General features: G+C 34.6%; 1 protein-coding gene across 5 annotated transcripts in view; it reads right to left on the bottom strand.

Annotated features, from left to right (window-relative positions):
* Nucleotides 1–17,436, bottom strand: part of LRRC49 (leucine rich repeat containing 49) — a 168,754-nt gene that overhangs the window by 50,737 nt on the left and 100,581 nt on the right. For all 5 annotated transcript variants that reach the window (XM_050796297.1, XM_050796298.1, XM_050796300.1 and 2 more), the window contains 2 exons: nt 1,972–2,209; nt 609–794 (listed from right to left, as the gene is read on the bottom strand). In XM_050796297.1, coding sequence (XP_050652254.1) covers nt 609–794; nt 1,972–2,209 — 424 coding nt within the window. The remainder of the gene's footprint in view (nt 1–608; nt 795–1,971; nt 2,210–17,436) is intronic.

The following is a 17,436-nucleotide window of genomic DNA, read 5'->3' as shown; positions in this document are numbered from 1 at the left end:
CACAGTGGTTGCTACCAGCTATTAACAAAGCAGTCCAGACATTTACTTATACTTATTTTATTTTCTTTTTCTCTTATTTTCACTTTCTTTTATCTTTCTTCCTGGCTTATTTCTCCTTTTCATCTCTTCTTTTTGTAAATCATGTTCTTCCTCCTCTTTTTTTTCCATTTTATTCTTCCCTTTCTCTACCACAAGACCCTTATTAGTTGACATTTAGGTTTTACTTCCTTATCCCCTCTTGCATACCACGCAGTCTGCAAAGTACTTTGAAAAATACAAAGATCACATTACTTATAAAACAGTTATTTTTTATTTTTATTTTTAACTGTCGCCCCACCATTTTATTTCACTGAATGCTTACAAACAACAGTATAAGCATTTGCCATTCACTACAACCTGGTTACTATTTTATTTTTATAATTTGTTTAGTTCTTTGGAAGTTTTAAAATAGATTCTTAGGTTTTTTGACATTTTAAATGTCTATATTTAAAAAAAAATAATGTCTCAAATGTTCTATCATGGTTACTTAAATTTCTAACCATTTAACGTAACTATTTCCCCTAAGAAGGAATATTTTTATTCTATAGTTCATCTAGTTTTTAGCTTACCTCTGTTCCATTTATTTTCTGCATACTAAAATGGCTTAGCCTAAACAGTACATAGTATTTCCAGAGTGTAAAATTGACAACTGGATTTCCTTGAGGATCAATTGTCAACTGGTCAACACGACGGAGTTGTGCTAGTGCATTAAATTGCTGCAGCATTACAAGATTTGTTTCTTTGAATTTAAGGTGCTGCAATGATAAAACACAAATACAGATTGGAACATTAATTTTAACCATATTGAAATATTAACATTAAAGCTTCACTAATCATTCCCCAAGTAAATATGTAAACTTTAGGCTTGGCAAGTATGTTTTCAATTACATTAAATCAACTGAATGTACTAAACTTACGTAACTTTAATTCATCCAATGCACCATTGATGGAATCCATCCAATATTGAATTCTGGGTGGCTCTTTCTATAAATGACAGTCTCACTTATAAACAAACATTCTTTAAAGTTACATAAATATCAAATAATGCAGATTCAGGAATTATTGATTTTATGTGCTTTACATTGACATTAAATAAATGTTTTAAAAAAGACTAGAAATGAAAATGTCAGAGCTTTATAAATACAGGCCCCCCAATTTTCCTGAGAAGAACTAGTTAGTTGTGATTACTTGTATCTTGCCAAACACTATGTAGGATAGTTACACTGGCTACAGAAAAATCAAATCACTAAAACTGCAATGTTAATGCAAGCATTCTGTCTATGAATCTAGATGCTCTTTTCTAAACACACTGTCTCCACCCCTATATTTTTTAGGGAGAATGAAGTGAAAATAAAAACAAAAACCCACCAAAAAGGCAGGTGAGGGAAGTCTCTTGGCTGACAGAGAAAAACAAAACAATAATAAGAGATAACTCATTATAGAAATCATGGTTTCTACAAATGCATACTAAATAATACAATGACACCATAATTGAGGAAGGCTAATTTCTCAAAGTAATTTTAATGAGCTATTAAAATTATTTTCAACATTGTTAGGGGACAACCGTAAAAATTATATAATAAATATACATTTCACCATTACCAGGTATAATAGGTGAATACATAAGGCTATGTGTTAAGGTGAATCCTTTATAAAGTAGAAATAAATAACTTGAATAAAATTATATCAGTCTTTTTCTACTCCACAAAGGATCGTTTTTTTTTTTGAGATTTAATTTCAAATGTTAACATAAAACTTCAAGGCCATTTATGAATACTAATTTAAATCCTAGCTCAAGAAAATTAACACAAAACTTTAATCTTCCTGCCAGATAGAAACTACATAAATAAAAGTTAAAACAGGTCTTTGGCCTGAACACACAAGTCATTGACTAAGAACAATTCAAATATACTACTAAAAGGAAATATTTACCAGAGAATTAGGAAACTTAATCTTCAGTTTAGGAAGCACATGGACGATTTCATCAAATTCTATGAAAGTGAAGGAGACAGTTGTGATCATTCCTGCCGTTTGAACACTCCAATTCCTATCCAGAGATTCCAGTGCTCCTGAGCCATATAGGGAAAGTGTATCCCCATCCACTTCAACAAGGTATGTGTCTATGACAGATAAACCTTGTAAAGCATTGTTGAGTCCTGAGTCTAGAGGCCTGGAAAATCCAAAGTATGATTTTAAATGAAAGACATCATGCAGAATACCTAACAGTATAATGACCTGTCAGAAAAGCTCTTCACAATTTTATATTCTTTTTTCATTTCAATAATTAAACCTAGAGCATTAAAGACTAATTTTCAATAAACTATCTGGAAGTTTTGTACTATTCTAATCATATATTTTAATTTAAAAAGAGGCACATTATGAACAAAAAGATCACCTCTAAACCCAAATTATTTCTATCCATGAAAGATAACTAATATTCCCTTTAGTTTTAAAACAACCTGTTTACTACATTATGGTTATCTTTTCATTTCAATACAGATAGGTTTTCCCAATCTATAAATTTTTCTGACTAGAAAAAAAGTGCAGTTTACAAATTAGTATTTCTATAGTAAGAACCATACATATAAAAATATGTTTACAAACCAAGTAATAACTGCTAAAAATAGTTTATTTCTCAGAGGTTGTATTAGGGGGTAACCCTAACTTTCTACTTTTGGATACTTCAATGGTTTTTGAAATTTTTAAAGTGTATACTATAGTTATAATCAGTAAAATCAGTGTAGATTTCCTCCTCACTTTGAAATAAGAAATAGTGAGAAGGAATCATTATTTATATGATATATACACACTATACATATATATATACACACACACACACATATATATATATACACACACACACACACACACACACACACACACACACACACACACACACACCTGCTTCTCATACTGCACTGAATTTGGTAATTATTATTTCCAAGGTAGAAGCCACATTTTTTATATAAGGCTATCTAAATGATAGCTAGAGAATAAATGAAATATCTTAATCCAACTCATATGTTCTGCCTTGTGAATAGACATGTAACTATTTGTTTTACCCAACCTCAAAACTTAAACAAAGCATGGTTTTTGTTTCTGCATTTTCCTTCTGGGATTTCTGCTTTCATCCAGTATTTATTTGACCCTACTAAAATTAGTGTCTCACTCTTATTTGTGCTCCCATGGTCTTTGGTACACTCCTGGAACACACTTCTCATAACTATATTACAATTTTATGCTTACAATTTTGCCTATTATTCCAGATAATGAGTGAGGCTAGAGATTGTATATTTTTTCATCTTTGGGGACGCAAAACCTAGTAATTAGCTTTTAACAATGTATACTGAATGAATTATTAAAGATCTTCAAACATTTTACAGTGTTGATGTTAAGGGATAAAACTAAGAAAGCACCACTCTGTTGTTTATCATACTTATTTCAGAGGTACCAGATAACCTTCTACACATTTGTTTATTCAATAACAAGATGAGTAATAACATCAGTCTACTTTAAGTGAATATGCAATCAAGAAAATACAAAAAGGCTCGATTTCTACCAGACTAGCACTTAAGACAATGATTATTATGTGACAAAAATCAAATATCCAATGAGTAGTAGTATATGAATTGTCTTAGATGATAATCTTAGAAAGGTGAAGGCTGATAATAGGAAAAACTAACTTAAAAATTAGTTCCATACATTTTACTTTGTGTGATACATTGAGTTAGATTATACCTCATTGAGGTTGATTATATAATCAATACTGGAACAGAACAAAGGACAGTTTCAGTGCCACTAAAACAAAGAAGGCTTGATGAAAAGAGTGCATACTGCTATTACAATACTTGCCACATTGTACTGCAATTACTTGTTGCCTTATGTCTCTCTCTTACTAAACACAGTGATCCTTGAGGGCTTGAAATTTGTCACAATTACTATAGTAGATCCAAAATCTAGTACAGCGCCTAGCACGCGCTCTGCTCAATACATATTTCTTGGATGAATTAATGAAGTGGGACAATGATGAAGTTTTTAATGAGTATGTATCATATCTTAAGAAGGATGTTTGAACCATAAGCTATGGTTTCAGTAAAGGGGCAGAATCAGTGATATAGGCACAGAATAAGGGTTAGCAAGAAGGTTTACCCACAGAGGGACGCCTGATGGCCACAGCAACCAGCAAAAAAGTTTAATGTAAAAATGATGGGGAATCAGAGTTACGTATCAAAAACATCAACAAATCCTTTGGGAAATGATGTTGCTCCACATCATATGTTTAAAAGTGTCTTGCCTTTCTTTTTCCACATAATTAAAAGTTTAAGAATATAAGTTCCACAATAAAAAGTCTGTCATCAGAAAGGGATTATTTATTTTGTGTAAAGGGTTGTCAAGTAAACTGTTCAGGAAATAAGTGACATAATAAACAAGGCTACATTCAGCAAAACAGTGACATGGTTACAAAACAAAGCAGAATTTCCAATTTATATAGCTATTACATGCCCATTTGGTAAAAACAAATGGCAAGTCTCCTGGGCTGCAGACAGGCTCATCTTTTTCACTAGGAAACGTAGCACCTAGGAAATAGGCCATATAGCACCTAACCCATTTCAGTTATTTTCTGAAGGAAGCTTTTGAGTTTAGCCTTAAACTCTGGCCAATGTGGAGCTCCATGAAAAAATGACTTAGCTTGCCAAACAATGTTTATATATTGGGGATTGTTCTTCTAGTTTTCCTTGTATCCTTAGCAGATATGGGCACATCTTTTTAGTTATACATACACACATATTAATTAATTAACTAATTAATTCTTTCTTTCTTTCATTCACCAAACATGTCCTGAAAGCCCACTCTCTACAAAACACTGTGCTAAGAATTTTGGCAAATGCCACTAAATCATGTGTATTGATAAGAACAATCAACGATGAGATCATACAAAGGTTTCTGGATATAGCAAAATTATTGCTCACTTTTACTGGGTGATAGTTTCAGAAATATAACTGCTCTAATCCTACTCAGCAATCAAACTAATAAACATATGGGATATAATTTTTAAACTAAAATGACCTCAATATCACATTAAACAAATAGGTTTTTGTGGAGAGCTTATTATGTGTCAGATATTGTGTTAAGCATTGGGGATATAAAAATAAATCAAGATATATTTGCCCTCAAAGAGCTCTCAATCTGGATGGGTGGAGTGGAGAGGAAGATGAATATATATATTAAATATAATATAATGTGCTTATTGTAATATAATGAATATTTAAACCATATGCTAAGGGAACACAGAGAAAGGAATGACTAATTCTTCCAGAGGGGAAAAGTCAAGTTTAAAAAGGAAGGTTGCGTTTGAACTGATCCTTGAGAGATAAATAGCAGATTTTTAGCAGGAGCAGAAGTTGGGAAAACAGAATGAAGAAGGGCGCTGGAATGATTACTTTAAGTTCAGGGGCACATGTGCAAACCTGACACAGATTTTATTTTGTATGGAAAATAAAACCTGATTATGTATAATATATTTATGTAAGAATAATTTCTTTTTTAAACTTTTAAGTTCAGGGGTATATGTACAGGTTTGTAACATAGGCAAACTGTGTCATGGGGGTTTATTATATAGATTATTTCATCACCCAGGTATTAAGCCTAGTACTCGTTAGTTATTTTTCCTCCTCCTTCCACCTTCCACCGTCCAATAGGCCCTGGTGTGTCTTTCCACTCAGTGTGTACATGTGTTCTCATCATTTAGCTCCCACTTATAAGTGAGAACATGTGGTATTTGAGTTTCTGTTCTGTGTTAGTTTGCTAATGATAATGGCCTCCAGCTCCATCCATGTCCCTGCAAATAACATGATCTCATTCTTTTTTATGGCTGTATCGTATTCCTCGGTGTATATGTACCACATATTCTCTCTTTCTTTCTTTTTCTTTTCTTTCCTTTTTTTTTTTTTAACACAGTTTCACTCTGTCGCCCAGACTGGAGTGCTGTGGCACAATCTCAGGCCACCGCAACCTCTGCCTCTCGGGTTCAAGAGATTCTCATGTCTCAGCCTCCCAAGTAGCTGGGATTACAGACATGTGCCACCATGATCAGCTAATTTTTGTATTTTTAGTAGAGACGGGGTTTCACCATATTGGCCAGGCTGGTCTCGAATGCCTGACCTCAAGTGATCTGCCTGCCTCGGCCTCCCACATTTTGTTTATCCAGTATATCACTGATGGGCATTCAGATTGATTCCATATCTTTGCTATTGTGAATAGTGCTGCAGTGAACATACATGTGCATGTGTCTTTATACTAGAATGATTTATGTTCCTTTAGGTATACACTCAATAATGGGATTGCTGGGTTGAACAATATTTCTATGGCTGGGACACTAAAATATGGGGCAGGAACATTGAAACATGGAGGGGAGTAGGAGCTGGAGATGAGCCTGAAAAGTCAGATTTTATCCTGCATGGTTCAGAAGCAGAAAAAGGTTTTTAAATTTAAAAAGTGATGAGATTATATTCAACACAAGTTTTTAAGAACCTCCAAAGTATCATGCATGAATCTAGGTACTGGTGTTAGGGATACAAAGATGAATAAGATATGCACTCTGCTCTCAAAGACCCAATTCAGACAGATAAGTCAATCAACTTTGTGGAGGACATAGTAGGGAGAGGCTGAATGTAGGGGATGAGCAAGACCATTGCAAAAGTGTCAACTAGACCATATGCAGGCATAACAAAAAATGGTATGGTGTAGTCGAAATGGCAATGTCAAGAAAATGAGATGGACTTTAGTTCAAATTCCAGATCTGCCATTGGTAACTGATGACTTCTGGGGCAAGTTACTTAATTATTTGAGTTTCAGTTTCCTTGTATGAAAATGATTATCATAATACACATATTTTCAGAGTTGTGAAAATTAGAAAAAAATATTCTAAACTATGCCTCATACTTAGCTCAGTACATTTTCATGATTATTAATAAAAGATAACATAGATTTATCAGACATTTAAGAATAAATAAAAGTAAGAGTTAGTGATTGACTAGAGAATGAAGGAAAGGGTGGAATTAAGTGTGACTCAAATTTCTAGAGTGGGTAACTGGTCATCTGACCCAGTTTCCTACCTCCGTCTACTCTAAATTTGTACTCTAAGAAAGCTGGTATTCTTCTCTGGAGGATCTGTTTAAAATTTGTTTTCCCATAAAGTCCAATACATTTCCAATTACATTCTCCAACTGAAATATTAATTATATAATAGCAGGCAGAATGACATCAAATATGAATTCTCTTCAAGATTTTTATGGTTAATTTTAAGTCCAAAGTTTCATCTATTCAACTTGATCTTTACATAAGAACAAGTCAGGAGGCTGGGCACAGTGGTTTATGCCTGTAATCCCAGCTCTCTGGGAGGCCGAGGTGGGTGGATCACAGAGTCAGGAGTTAGAGATCAGCCTGATCAATATGATGAAACCCCATCGCCACTAAAAATACAAAATTAGCTGGGCATGGTGGCGCATGCCTGTAATCCCAGCTACTTGGGAGGCTGAGGCAGGAGAATCGCTTGAACCCGGGAGGCAGAGGTTGTGGTGAGCTGAGATTGCACCATTGCACTCCAGTCTTGGTAACAAGAGTGAAACTCCATCTCAAAAAAAAAAAAAAAAAAGTCAGGAAAATACCCTATGCCTTTTCAATAAAGGACCCTAAGAAAAGACAGGGTGACTAGCTCAATGCAATAAAATAATGACTCTGAAAGCCAGGCTAAATGTAGAACATACTCTTAAATGTCTAGATGAAAAGAGACATTATTTAGGAGGATTATGATTATTTTTTTAACCTTTAGGCTTTTCATAATAGGCCTGAACAGAAAGACTTAAAGTATTGCGGAAGATTCTTTTCCCAATGAATAAGTGGTGCTGATTCCTATAATAATTTATTTTATGAATTTCTATTACAACATTTGTAGGTGTGAAAATTCATTGTATGCATTATATTTTATTATAGTAGTGTTGGCTAAAATACCACAGTGTTCGTAGACAGGAAATGACCAAAAATAAACCAGCTTCACTGCATGCATCCAATGTAAGCAAAAAAAAAAAAAAAAAAAATTACACCAAGTACTTTCCAATTTCTGCCAGAGAAAAGAAACCTGCAATATGTCATTTTACTGGAGAGCTGTCCCAAGTACAGTGAACAGTGAAATCATTAGTGGGATATAGCAAAGTTTTAGAGAATTTCTTCCCTTTTTGTGTCTATAATTTTTTCATGGACACTTGTTTCCAGGCATTTAGTTACACACCCATAAGCCAAAGGTTACGGAACATTGTAACCCAAGAATTATCCACTTTTTTGGCATTATGAAATACTAAAGACTATAAATATAAATGATTATTAAAAATGGAAAACCTTATGTAGTATTAAAACACAAATTGAAACACTAGGTAAGAAACTTTGCGGCCCTCTGACTAGCTTTGTATGTTCAGAAATAGTTAAATTGTATCATTCAGGGTCCCAAATGATAAAATTTAATTATCTTTTTGAAGACTTACAGAAAATGTAGAAATATAACCTCTAATGTTTAAAATTCTTCACTTTGTACTTTCAGATAAAAATAGCATACAGACTAAGCACATGTGTTTAAAACCTCTCCCTCCAAGACCCCATTGAAGAATAGTAAAGTAATCAAAAAGACATAAACCCACAACAACAACAAGCGCAGCAGGGGAAGACTATTGGCAGCAGGAGATTTCAGAAAATTTCTGGAAGCTAGAAAGAAAAAGTGTTAAGTGATGAAGAAGGATAAAAAAGGGCTGTATTCTCAAATAAGCCCTGGAAATAAGAAAAAGATGGCAGCCAAATTGCTCAGTGGAACTCTGGAAAGCAACAAACAGTAAGTATGATGGAGGATGGGAGTGAGAAGTGAGACTGAACACAGGGGCATTAATTGAAGATCTGTAAAAGGTCTCTCCCACCTACTTCTCTCACTGCCAACAAGTCTCACAGAGTGGCACTGCAGTTCAGTGAGAAAGGAAGAACACTCAATAAATAGCACTAGGGTAACTGATTACTCCTATGCAAAGAAAACCCCTCCCCACCCAAATCAGACCTTAACCTCAAATATAAATATCAATTACCGGTATAATAAAAAGTTAAATATAAAAAGGCCAAATATTAAACCTTTAGGAAGACAAAATGGGAGAATGTTTTTAAAATTTCAATGTGGTAAAGGAATTATTTTCCTAAACACAATCTAAGTGGGTAAGCCATAAAGGAACAGGTATATATTTTTGTGTCTTCAGTATATAAATGGTATTTAAAGTCAAAGCCATGTAGGAGATTGCCTAGGGGGAAAGCAGAGAGTGTAAAGACAGCCCAGGACCAAAATCCGAAGAACTCTACCATCAAGAGGTTGAGAGGACAGAAATACTTGAAGATATGAGAAAGACACATAATACAAGAGAAAATCAAAGGCTACTAATAATGATATAAAATGATAAACTATAAAGAATGGCCAAAAGCAAATGATGACTCTAAATTAGATTACAGAGACAGGCTTCAAAAAGAGTAGATTCTAGAAGTCAGAATGTAGAAACAGCAGTAAATTTCTTTGTTCAATTTTTTTAAAAGGCAATCAGAAACTCCAGAAAAAAACAAACTATATATGAAAAGCATGGCTAAAATATGAAACAAACTAAAATGTGGCATGGGTTTGGACAACTTTTAAGGTATAATGAAGAGGGGTCCATTTGAATTTGATGTTATGACTATTCTTAGAGTGGCTTAGGAAGCAGAAAAGGAGACATAATCATAGCTTAATCCTTTACCGTAAAGTAAAAGATTGTTATATTATAGAAACTTAAATACTGTTTACCAGTTTTCAAGTTTTAAATGCTACCAACTGACAAAGTTTTATGATTATAGAACGGATATAAATGACATCAATCTTGAAATGTAAAAGTATAGCTCATAGAATATAGCCAAATTGGAATCCCAAAGAGAAAGCAAAAATGCTAGAGTAGGGAACGCCAAAACACTCCATCCCTCCACAAAAGCAACAAATATGCTAGCAACAAAAAACCCCCAAAAACAAAATCAACTTTTTCAGAAATCTGGAATCTAATAAATTACAAAACCAGGGAAACAAAGAAGAAAAGAAAAACTGTTGAATTTCAATAAGAGAGTTCTGAAGCATTTTAACTTACCCTGTTACCACTCCCCACTCCCCAGCTTGGTGGTGGCCTTGAAGTTGAACAGCCCACATTCCTGGTGCAGGCTGCTGGCAACAGAGGAAGCAATATAGACCATATTTTCAAAAAACTGCAGTTGTGTGTTTTGACATGTTTGGTGACTCTCTGAAGGATTAGCTCAAGGGCTTGCCTTTGGATCACTTGCCTTGGAGCTTCCCTAGGGCTGAGGTGCCTTCTAAGTGGCATTTGTTGAAAGTATTGAAAGGCAAAAATGTATTAGCTGCCACCACACTGGACAAGGGATAGTAGCTGCAGCAAGCAACAGACAGATCAAAAAGGCTGAGAAGGAAGAGGCTGGGGAAGGAGATGTCTGGGAGAATAGAGTTTTGAGAAGCTCCTGTGAGTCCAGGGAATCTAAAAGGCCACATGCATGTCCAGGGTCAGACACATGTTTGGAAAAGACCTGAGAAGATACTAATCTTAACCCTAAACTTAACCCCTGGCTGATCTTCAGGTTTTACACAAGCAGGAATGAAGGTTAAGGCAGAGTGGCAAACTGTCTAGATAAGCCGTGAAAGACTGCCTCAAAACAGAACCAATCTATAGAGGCTGGGAGAGGTTTATTTTTTCCTTTTTTCTCCAGGCATTTAAGAAAATCTCTGAAAATCACTAACTGACCACTAAGTTAATGGAACAGAGATTTCAGTGGGTATACATGATAAATAATATAGTCTTCACAGAAATAATTAGGAAAGTCATTAAACAAATAGAAGACAACAATCAAAATAAGCAGCAACAACAAACCCTAGAGTGGAGGAATGATCTGATCTCCAGAGTTGTCACATATATGTCCAGTTTCAACAAAAAATATGATGCATACAAAGAAACAAGAAAGTCTAACCCACTCACAGGAAAAAAGAAATGAACAGAAACTGTTTCTGAGGAAGCCCAGGCATTGGACTTATTAGACAAAAACTTTTAAGTCAACTATTTTAAATATGCTGAAATAACTAAGGAAAACCAAGAGAATAATGTCTCACCAAATAAAGAATATCAATAAAGAGATGGAAATTAAAAAGGAATCAAATAGAAATTCTGGAGTTGGAAAGTACAATAACTAAAAAGCTCTCTAGAGGGCTTCAACAGCAGATTTTAGTAGGCAGGAGAAAGAATCAGTAAACTTAGATAGGTCAATTAAATTACATAGGAGTGAGGGAAAATAAAGAGTAAACATAAATGAACAGAACCAGGAAAACTGTGGGACACTATCCAGCATACCAACATAAACATAATGGGGGTTTCAGAAGGACAGACATGAGAGAAAAAAAAGCAGAAAGAATATTTGAAAAAACAATGGCCAGAAACTTCCCAAATTTGATAAAAGACATAAAACAACATATCCAAGAGGCTCAATGAACTCTGACTAGGATAAACTCATAGATCCACACCAAGACACATTATAACCAAACTACTGAAAGACAAAAATAAAGAGACAATCTTGAAAGTAGTGAGAGAGAAGTGACTCATAATGGACAAGGGATCCTGGATAAGAATAACAGCTGATTTCTCATCAGAAATCATGGAGACCAGAAGGTAGTGGATGACATATTTAAAGTGCTGAAAGAAAAAAAAAAAACCTGTCAACCCAGAATTATATATGGCAAAACTGGACTTCACAAATAAGAGAGAAATTAAGACATTCCTTGATAAACAAAAGCTGAGGGAGTTTATTGTTAGTATACCTGACCTATAGGAAATGCTAAAGGAAGTTCTCTGGAAATTAAAGAACACTAGTTGGTAACTTGAAGTCATATGAAGAAATAAATAACATCAAGAAAGGTAATTACACAGGTGCATAATAAAAGCCAGTATTACTGAATTTTTAGGTTAATCCTTTTTTTAAAATATGATTCAAAAGAAAAATGCATTAAAAATAATTATAAATCTATAATGTACACACAATGTTTAAAGATGTAATTTCTGAAAACAGTAACAGAAAAGGGAGTAGAGCTAAACAGAAGCGAAGTTTTTATATACTACTACAACTAGATTGGTATTAATTCTAACTAGCTAAATTAAAATGTTAATTGTAATCCCCAGGGTAACAACTAAGAAAATAGCTAGGAAATGTATAGTAAAAGGAACAAGAAGGGGATCAAAAATGGTACGCTAAGAAAATCAGCTAAATACAAAAGAAGAAAGCAATGAAGGAATTGAGGGAGCAAAAAACAATATACATCAGATAGAAAGCAAATAACAAAATGGGAGACATGTGTCTTTCCTTATCAGGACTTCAAAGATTAAACTACTCAAATTAAAAGGCAGAAATTAGCAGAAAGGATTTTCTTGTTTTCGAGATGGAGTCTTACTCTGCTGCCCAGGCTAGAGTACAATGATGCAATCTTGGCTTACTGCAACCTCGGCCTCCTGGGTTCAAGCAATTCTCCTGCCTCAGCTTCTTGAGTAGCTGGGATTACAGTATGTGCCACCACGTCTCGCTAATTTTCATATTTTTAGTAGAGATGGGGTTTCACCATGTTGGCCAGGCTGGTCTCGAACTCCTGACCTCAGGTGATCCACCTGCCTCAGGCTCCCAAAGTGCTAGGATTACAGGTGCGAACTACCACTCCCAGCCAGGATTTTTTTTTTTTAAAGATCCAAGTATATGCTTTCTACAAGATTAAAAGACACAAATAGGATGAAATGGAAAGAATAGAAACAGATATTCCATGCAAACAGTAACCAAGAGAGCCAGAGTATCTACTAATATTATGTAAAAAGGATTTTATATCAAATATTTTTATGAGAGTCATGGAAGAACATTTTATATTGAAAAATCGGTCAATCCCTAAGGAAAGTATAACAATTACAAAGGTATATACACTTAAAACCTAAAATATATGAAGCAAAATGGACAAAGTTGAAAGAAGAAACAGTTCCATAATAACAGTTGGAGACTTCAATACTCTACCTTCAGTAATGGATAGAACAACCAGACAGAAGATCAACAAGTAAACTGAGGACTTGAAGTACACTATAAAACCAACTAACAGATATGTATAGAAAACCCCACCCAACAACAGCAGAATACATATTCTTCTCAAGTATGCATGGAAAATTCTCTGGGATAGACCATATGTTCATCTATAAAGCAAGTCTCAATCAATTTAAAAAGATTAAATTCTACAAAATATCTTCTCTGACCACAATGAACAAATCTGGAAAATTCAGAAATTAAACACTGCAGTCTTAAACAACCATTGGATGAAAGAAGAAATCACAAGGAAAATTACAAAAGTACAGTTGATAGAAGTTGCAATGTACAAAGTGGGAAAAATAAAAAGGATAGACCCATCTTGCAAATGCAGACTTGAGGGCTATTGCCTATAGTGGATGAAACAAAAAAATAGAGATTTAGATACATATTACAAAAGCTACCAATAAAGCAACTATAGATATATAGTTTGGGGAGGAAAAGAGGTGAGGAAGCTGAATCTTCATCTATTAGCACAAGTAGTATATCTAAATCTTACAAATTTAAAAAACTGCATAATATACATTTAAAGATGTGGTAGAAAAGGAGCCAGTAAAATACCACTTAAAAAAAATAAAAGAGTAGCCACATACATAAAAGGAAAATCAGGTGAATGAGGAGTTTCAACTATGTCAAATGCTGTAAGGAGGTCAAGTAAAATAAGGACTTACAGTTCAAAAAGTCAAACTGAATGCTCTGGTTAAGAATTCCTTGTTTAGACAAAATGCAAGGTATAATAAGTTCTTTTAGAAATATCTCTAAATTTCAGTTCTAGGAGATTTTACAGGAATCAGATAACTACAAACTAAACTGAAGAAAAATCTACAACCAGTAGAAGTTGTAAGTAACTGATTTTGCATTATAATCCCTATGAGTTATATACTATCTGTCCTAAAATTTTATTTTTCTACCTTCATGTATAAATATCTTCTGTGGCTACTCAACTTGCTAGTTTTTAGTTCATTAAAAAAAAGAATCAAACTAAGAGAATGTAACAGTGTTTCCATGACACTTTAAACATTCATTTGTAGAAAGTAAATCTTTTGCCAGAAATTGTGGATCCCCTTCCTAATGATTCATCATTACACTTTACATCCTCTCCATTGAACCCCTACATCTCTTCTCCCATCTCTCCCAAACTCTTTCTCTATGCTTCCTTCTTAAAAGCTAATGACTTTGTGGAACTCCTAATAAAAATTCTGAAACTCTTGGCAGTAAGCATAAGGCACAACAATTTTCACTAACAGATACTTCCTCTTTCTCTTGGAACAGCTTGCTTGTTTTTGAGACCATAAAGACCCTATGATTTTAAATTATTTTAGAGGGTCATAAAATGTTTGGTCATATGCCACTTTAAAAGTTCAAAATGTCATGAAAGTCATGTTAATAGTCTGCAATCCACTGATCAGAGATAGTTTTGCCAGATAAAAGAGTCATTTAATAAAAAAGATACTCCTGCATTCACTGAAGCTGCCAAAACTAGTAAAACTTAAACAGTGAATAGCCGTGTCACAAGAGAACACGATGCATGGCCTCTGGTACCGTACCATACCTTGTTCTACCATCAGTAACTTCAATATCTACAATAATGGCTTCAATGGATCTTCTTTATTCTGGTGACCTTCACTTCTACTCTTTTCCAACAATCCGCTCTGATAACCACAATAATGGCTTCCATATTGCTTAGATTTCATTACTTAAATGTGTTCTACCTCTAAAATATTTAACCTCAAAAACTTACTTTGACCATAAATTCCCACTATTCCATCTCGTTTTTAATGCTCTTACTTTGTATGTTCCTCATCTGCAACTTTAATCAGACTTCCCGTCCCAGAAACAAAATTTTCTTCCAATCTGTTGCCAACCTTCTGTTTTTTAATTCCTTAAAATCTCGCCTAGACTATCTGACCCATCATTTCTACCTTTTCCTTTATCATCACACTTGAATTTTTTTATTCCTTGCCTTTGATCCCTTGTCTCTTTGTTGTTTATCAGACATTTAGCTTCTCTTCTGTTATACTTAGCTACTCTGCGCTCTTGGAATAAACTCACTCAACCATTCAGGCTAAAGTTGCTATAATTTCATGGTCTCTAACCTCATTTAGTTCCTCAGAATTTTCCTTCAGACTTTCAACATTTTCCCAATTAGCTCCCTCTGGATATCAAACAAGACCTGTTTCTTAAAAAAGTGTCACTACTGTTAAAACAATGCTAATTCTTCTGAAATTAATAAGTAAACTTAAATGTGATTTGAACAAGATTCTCACCATTTCTTTTCTATTTAGGTTAACTGATTTTGAAGTTCATATGAGGCTGGGCACAGTGGCTCATGCCTGTAATCCCAGTACTTTGGGAGGTCAAGGCGGGCACATCATTTGAGCCTAAGAGTTCAAGACCAGCCTGAGCAACATGGCAAAACTCCACCTCTACAAAAATTACAAAAATTAGCTGGACATAGTGGTGTGCGCCTATAGTCCCAGCTATTAGGGAGGCTGAGGTGGGAGGATTGCTTCAGCCCAGGAGGCGAAGGTTGCAGTGAGCCAAGATCACGCCACTGCACTTCAGCCTGGGAAACAGAATGAGGCCCTGTCTCAATAAATAAATAAATAAAGTTCATATGGAAGAATAGGTGTGTGACAATTGAACTTGAAAAGAACAGTGGAAACCTATTTCCCCTACAAGTTGTGAAAACTTACTACAAAATTACTATAATCAAGAGTCTGGTATTGGCATTAAAATAGGTAAGTGAAATGGGTAGTCCAGAAATATATGCACATATTTACAAAACCTTAACGTGAGATAAAGATGGAATTCTCGTGAAAAAAGAATAGTTTAATTTTTATTTATTTTGTTTATTTTTTTCTGAGACGATGTCTTGCTCTGTCACCCAGGCTGGAGTGTAGTGGCATGATCTCGGCTCACTGCAAGCTCCGCCTCCCAGGTTCACGCCATTCTCCAGCCTCAGCCTCCAGAGTAGCTGGGACTACAGGTGCCCGCCACCAAGCCTGGCTAATTTTTTTGTATTTTTTGTAGAGACGGGGTTTCACTGTGTTAGTCAGGATGGTCTCGATCTCCTGACCTCGTGATCCGCCCGCCTCAGCCTCCCAAAGTGCTGGGATTACAGGCATGAGCCACCATGCCTGGCCAGAAGAATAGTTTAATTTTTAAAATGCTATTAGCAAATTGAGTAGTCAATTGAAATAAAATCAAGTTAGACCCTTATCTAACACTGTGTATAAAAATAAGTTTGAGGCCATGTACGGTGGCTCACGCTTGTAATCCTAGCACTTTGGGAAACCGAGGCAGGAGGATCACTTGAGGTCGGTAGTTCAATACCAGCCTAGTCAACATGGTGACACCCCATCTCTATTAAAAATACAAAAATTAGCCAGGTGTGGTGGTGGGCACCTGTAAAGTCTCAGCTACTCAGGAGGCTGAGGCAGGAGAATTGCTTGAACCTGGGAGGTGAAGGTTGACGTGAGCCAACGTCGCGCCACTGCCCTCCAGCCTGGGTGACAGAGTGAGACTCCATCTCCAAAAAAAAAAAAATTTGATGGATTGAAGGACTTTTAGAACCTTACTATAATTTTAGAATAAAAAATTCCAGATTACTTGGATAAACTTGAAACTGAAAAAAATAATTTTTAAAAAAGAAATTAGAAATAGAACTGACATTATTTCATAAATCTAAAGCCCAATGCTATAAAGTTTTAACATTATAAAGTGTTATAGTTCTAACGAAGTAAAATTATATTTTGCCATTTAAATAATATTAAATATAGCTCCAGGGCTATATAAGAGTGGTATATTAGTTATATAAATTGTCACTTCATTAGAATTTTTATTCTTGCTTTATTTTTGTAGCTGAAAGAGCTGAGGAGGTCTACATGTGGATCCCAAGTGAGCTGAAGGAAATACACTGATATAAGTTAATTCTATAGCTAAAAGTTAAAAAGCATATTTGCCTAAATATATATTAGACTCTAACTGCAGACAATTTCCAAAACATTATTCTCATGTCACTCAAATTAATTCCTTCACTATATATTTTTTGCATATGAAAGGCTTAAAGACTTCCAGCTAAAAACCTGAAGTAAAAGCTATATTATATTTAATTTTAAAAGGTGTTTCAATCAGAGTTTAGTTAAGGTAATAAGACATACATGCTTCATCAAATTAAACAAAATT

Source organism: Macaca thibetana, chromosome 7, assembly GCF_024542745.1.
Source record: "Macaca thibetana thibetana isolate TM-01 chromosome 7, ASM2454274v1, whole genome shotgun sequence".
Taxonomy (NCBI): domain Eukaryota; kingdom Metazoa; phylum Chordata; class Mammalia; order Primates; family Cercopithecidae; genus Macaca; species Macaca thibetana.
Note: the sequence above shows the minus strand (reverse complement) of the source record. Positions and strands in the feature narration are given on the sequence as shown.